The sequence below is a fragment of the Drosophila subobscura genome, chromosome O, assembly GCF_008121235.1.
Source record: "Drosophila subobscura isolate 14011-0131.10 chromosome O, UCBerk_Dsub_1.0, whole genome shotgun sequence".
Lineage (NCBI taxonomy): Eukaryota > Metazoa > Arthropoda > Insecta > Diptera > Drosophilidae > Drosophila > Drosophila subobscura.
The window spans coordinates 8,729,445-8,734,879 of record NC_048533.1 but is presented as its reverse complement, the minus strand read 5'-3'; the positions used below and the strand labels follow the sequence as shown (position 1 = coordinate 8,734,879).

General features: G+C 42.8%; 1 protein-coding gene across 1 annotated transcript; it reads right to left on the bottom strand.

The window, feature by feature from the left end:
- Positions 1-4,050: 4,050 nt before the first annotated feature.
- Positions 4,051-4,991, bottom strand: LOC117896815 (ubiquitin-conjugating enzyme E2 6). The gene is made up of 2 exons (XM_034805320.1): positions 4,851-4,991; positions 4,051-4,780 (listed from the first exon to the last, which is right to left on the bottom strand). The coding sequence occupies exon 2, from the start codon at positions 4,693-4,695 to the stop codon at positions 4,117-4,119; it is 579 nt and encodes a 192-aa protein (XP_034661211.1). The 5' UTR covers positions 4,696-4,780; positions 4,851-4,991; the 3' UTR covers positions 4,051-4,116.
- Positions 4,992-5,435: the final 444 nt, after the last annotated feature.

The following is a 5,435-nucleotide window of genomic DNA, read 5'->3' as shown; positions in this document are numbered from 1 at the left end:
AAAGGAAGGATCTATGGAAGGAAGGAAGGAAGGTGGCTAGGACATTCAGTCAGTCAGTGAGTCCAAGCCAGGGCAGGCGTCAATAAGGTACATTCACATCATGACAGGGGAGGGCCCCCCTTTTATCGTATTAGACCAATTTTGGGGCACAACCAGACGAATTCATTTTGTCAGCATTGCTGAATTATCGCTTTGTGGAATTTTTTGTTTGTTGAATATTGATTTGGATGGCAAACGACAGACATTCCTCAACAAACAGGACAAAACTCCATCAGAGAGAAGGCAAAACTTCTACTTTCCCTGGAAGTTTTCGATTGTTCGTGGAAATACGAGATCCACTCGTTTGTCGAGCATAAATTAATTAATTAACGAGAACATTCTCTGCCAGGACTATGCCAGAACTATTGAAAGTTCTCTCAACTCGAATCGTATGCAATTCAGGCACTCGTAGAACTCGCAATTTAAAGCTTTTGTTTGGTGGATCTATCACCGGCCATGGCCCACACACAGCTCAATGGGCTTTTCAGGGGCGCCGCGCATCAAAAACAATTTTGTTTCGGTAATTATCACAATTAAATCGTTGTTTGCACTTGACTGCTTTTGTTTGCCATTGTTTTCAGCAAATTTTCAACTTTTCAAAGAGGTATGGTGGGCCCTTTCACCCCCCTGCCGCTTGCGTTGGTCAAATTAAACATTTGAGTTGAACAAATTGGTCAGAAATTCACCTGCTGCATGGCCCTTTTATGTGTCATCAACTGCGGAATGACATTAGTTTCCATTATGGATATCCAGTGAATTCGTAATTAACGCTAATGGAGCACAATCAATTTCTTATCGGCGCATTATGACAATATGCTCAGTGCAATTAAGGCTGGAAATTTAATGGCAAACATCCCGCGAGAACATTGTTGTCAGCAATAAAATTGTTTTTGACAATTTAAACTTACTCAAGGAACAGCCCAAATTAGGCTCCAAGCAGATGTCAAGAAATCAAATTCGTGAAAATATGAAAATGTCTCGGAAAGTGTGGGTTTGAAATGTGGAAAATTTGAAGTGGCCGAACAATCATTTTCGGTGCATTTCATTAATAATATTACAAGCCAAAAATAATTCGAGATCTGCACAATTTATTGTTTATAAAAACTAAAAGGCATTTAGAAAGAAGACCTCCAAAATTAGGAATTGAGAATGGAAATGTACAGAACAGAGACATCAAATCAAATGAGGTACTTAAGAAGCATAGCTATGCTAGTAGATTGGTTTACAAGCCAGTGGAATCGAAGCAGAAGCCACATTTCCAACTAGATGCATATACAAACGATAACAGTGACCATAAGCCTGTATTCGAATATAAAACAATCTGGATTTGGCTGTAGACTGCAGTGCGGTACTGGCGCTCTCGGAAGTAGATCACCGAGTCGAGGTAGGCGATGTAGACCCGGCCCGTATTGGGCGCCGGGCACTCGGAGCCATACTCCTACACGTGCATACCGAAGAGGCAGACATCAATGCCGTCCACATCCTACAACCAACGCCCGGTTGGGAGACTCTTCAAACGCTGCACCTCCACGATATTGTCCAAGGAGCTGACGACTCGGATGTGCATCTCGCCGAGCTTGGTGGTGGGCAGGCGCTGGCTTTTAATTGGTTCTCCGTCCCTTTTGAGTTGATGTTCAATTTAAGACACAGCTGCTGGTTCTGATGAAGCCCTATAGAGGACACAGATCGGCTGCAGCCCATGCAGGAGTGCATGTGCGGGTGGTTTGCTTCAAAGAAAGAGAGTGTATGGAGTGGCGATTGGGTCAAAGGAACGCTAAGAAAGAAAGGAAAAGAAAAGTTCTGGATAAATTTCTGGAGATGTGTGGAGGAAGAGGAGTAAGCGCCAAGAGGATACCACTTGGAGAAGTACACACCTGTTTAGGTAGCCTCCTGCCGAAACAATAGCCCAGGGCCTGCATCACAGGATCGAAGTCCGCCTGAAACACCTCCGAAGTCTAAACGATAGTAACGGGGAAAAAAGAAAGTAAAGCAACGATTGGTAGTGGTAAGCGTAAATGCTGTGAGGTGAGGTTTTGAACATCAGCCAGACATCGTATACGTACTCACAGGGATCGCTGCCAAAAATGATTTCATGAAATCCGGAGAGGAGACGGTTACATCGGGTAACGATCCGTGCCTTAAGAAGGAAGGATAACCAATTGAATGCCAAGCGCCAGTCCACCACCACCAGTCCGGCGAGGTGCACATACGAGTGGTCAGCGCCTAGGAGCATACCGCGGGGGTGAAGTGCTTGAAGAGTCTCTCTAATGGGCGAAGGCCGAAGGCATCAAGGTCTATTTCTTCGATGTCTGCATGTACGTGCAAAAGTACCGCTCCGAGTGTTCGGCGCGCAACCCGTGCCGTCTCCACCTCGAATACCTCGACTCAATGTTCTTCTTCCGGCCGCCCCAGTATCGCACTGCGGTCTACAGCCAAATCCAGACTGTTTTATATTCGAATACAGGTTTATGTCACTGTTATCGTTTGTATATGAATCTAGTTGGAAATGTGGCTTTTGCTTCGGGACCACTGGTTTGTAAACCAATCTACCAGCATAGCTATGCTTCTGAAGTGCCTCATTTGTTTTGATGTCTTTGTTTTGTACATTCATTTTCTTTTCCTAATTTTCTTATTTCTTTCACTTATTTACTTCACTTTAAATAATTTGAATTCTTCCTTTGGGGAATTTTTTTGGTGTAAGATTACACAATTTTGATGTTAGCACGTCGACGCTCTGTTTGAAACTGAAAAACAACGAAAAACATACGTGAATATGTATCAAATAGCCTACTTTGATACCTACTTAGAGTAGGAATAGGAACGAAACACTAGCAAACCAACAAATAAACAAATTTGTTTGATGCAAAAGGGATAGATTTGTAAATTCACAAACACTCATAGCTTTAACACCATTTATTTCTAGGTACAATATATTTGTTGGGATGGGAGCACCTTTACAACAACAATGGCTTTCATGGCATGGGGAAAACTCCCACATTTTTAAAGAAAATCTGCACATACATTTACATAATTTAACTTGCTTATGCTTTTTATTCACGTATAACTATTGATAAGAAGTAGACCGAAATGTAACAATAAAGGGCTAAGGCTATTTTCTTCGAATCCACCGGCGGAGGAGGCGTCAAAGTGCTTCCCAACATCTTCCTCCTAAAATAATCCAAATCGAGGCCACTCTAGCTTGTTAATCATTATTATGGAAGCAGAAAATTAAATGCCAATTTTTTACCATAACTCAACCTTGTGCGAGTGTAAACGCCCACTCTGAGTTATTGAGTTACTCAACTATCGATACGTAAATCGTGTCAGTGTACATGGGCTATTGTAGCGACTAAGAGTAGTCATCCGTTATGGCTGCATGTCTGTTTTTTAGACCGTGATCAACGGCCTCGTTTTTTTCCTTTTTTAATAAATCCATCCAATTATAAATATTAATAAATCGAGGACGAATACGGTGAGTCCAGACACTATTTGTATACCTGGGACCTACCTATTGATTTTTGCCAAACTTAAATTTTGTTTACCTGTTTACAGATATTCTCGTATCATCAGAATTTTGGATGCCATCGATTTTTGGCCTCTGTGGAGGCGGGGCGAAAATTGTTTCCATAAATTGTTTAATGGACTGCAAAGTAGGCCATGTAATACTAATTGGATGCAATGCACATTTAAATGAACAATTTTTGAAAAATAAAGCACGGCTTATATTTTATTGACATCTAAAGTTCATGAGAGAAAATCATTGACTTCACCAAAGTTTATTGGTTAAATGTTCACCAACAGATTTTCACGACTGAAAGCACAGGAATATCAAATAGGTTCGACTGGAAAATAAAACAATAATTTAGGTCCATTTAAATTAACTGAAATTAAGACTAACTCATGAAGATATGACTTCAGATTCAGTAACTAATCGACGAAGAGCAACCAACATATAAAGCGACCACTCACCAAAATTAAACTTTGTTTTACAGATCTGCATTAAATGTGCCATTTAATTTTAACTTTAGACAAACTGTATTCGATACAAAGAACTAACGAGGGATCAACCAAAAAGGCCTAATCTTTATCAACATCTTCGTCTGAGAGCAGTTCGGATAGACTTAGATCCGACGAGCGCTTCTCGAGAGGCTGCTTGGCCGTGTCCGACCGGCTACACGTTGGCGCGGGACGCGCGTACATCTTCACGCAGGCGATCACGTTCTCGCGGAACATGGCCTCCGAGTGCTTCATTATCTCGGCGGCATGGTGGTTGAGGGGATCGTTCGGGTTGGGGTTGCGCAGCAGTTGGGGCAAGAAGGTCTCAATAATGTTCAACAGATCGTAGCTGGGCGACCAGGCCTGTCTGAACACATTCATGCAGACCAGGCCGGTGTTAAACTCGATGTTCGGATGCAGTATCTTGGTGATGAAGCGGACCTTTGGCGGATTCAACGGATAGTCCTTCGGCATGCTAATGCTCACCGTCCACTTGCCACCCTCGTATGCAGTTCCCAGCGGCCCCTCGAAGAGCACATCCAGATTGGCCATATCGTCGTCAACGGTGGTCCGATGGCCCGAGGCCAGCAGCCGGCTAACGTCCCGTTGAAGGCGTCGCCCCGCCATGGGCGATGTGGTGTTCACGACTGCACTGGCCATCTGTACTCCAAGCAAGTATATGTATTGGATCTACTGGAATTTCGAGTGCGCCCGTCTGCCACACAGACGTACCTCCAAGTGTGATCTGTTGCCAGTAAACCACGTTCATTGAAAAGGGTTTTATTGGATTGAATTGCATTAGATGTAGTACTCACATAATAAAATGAAACCAGAATTTTGCTGTATTTACATTGAAGTGTACTAGAAATATAGCACTAGTGCCTACTCGAGCTCTGGATCATTATATGGTTTTGGAAAGGTTCGGGAGATTGGGTGGGAAGTTATCTAGTTTTCAATGAACGTCATCAGCAAAGACGAACACTTTCGATCTACACACATTTCAAAAGTCATAGAGCAGACTTAGATGCCGACTTTCTGTAGGAAATTATATGGGAGCGCCCATCCTTATAGCGGTCACAACCTCTGTTGTCATGAATCAACCAATTAAACATTTTCTAAAGGTAAAAAAAGATCCAAAAGGATTACTTGTTAGCGGTTAGTTTTAATAGCAGAAAAATGCAATATAAAACGAGAAGGGACGTGTGAGACGCTTCTTACGCGTCACAACTTTTATACCCGGCACTCAGTACTACATCTGCACTTTAGCGGTTATTTGTCAAATTTTACATTTTTTCTTCATCTGTCATCTACATCAACAACACTGCTCACGCCAACACGCTCCTTTAGCTCGCCACCCTCCCCTATAGACACTGCAGAGTCGCGGCAGAGGCAGAGGCAGA

Excerpts from the sequence above, each read along its gene's own strand:
- LOC117896815 (XM_034805320.1), bottom strand. The coding sequence starts at position 4,695 with ATGGCCAGTGCAGTCGTGAACACCACATCGCCCATGGCGGGGCGACGC.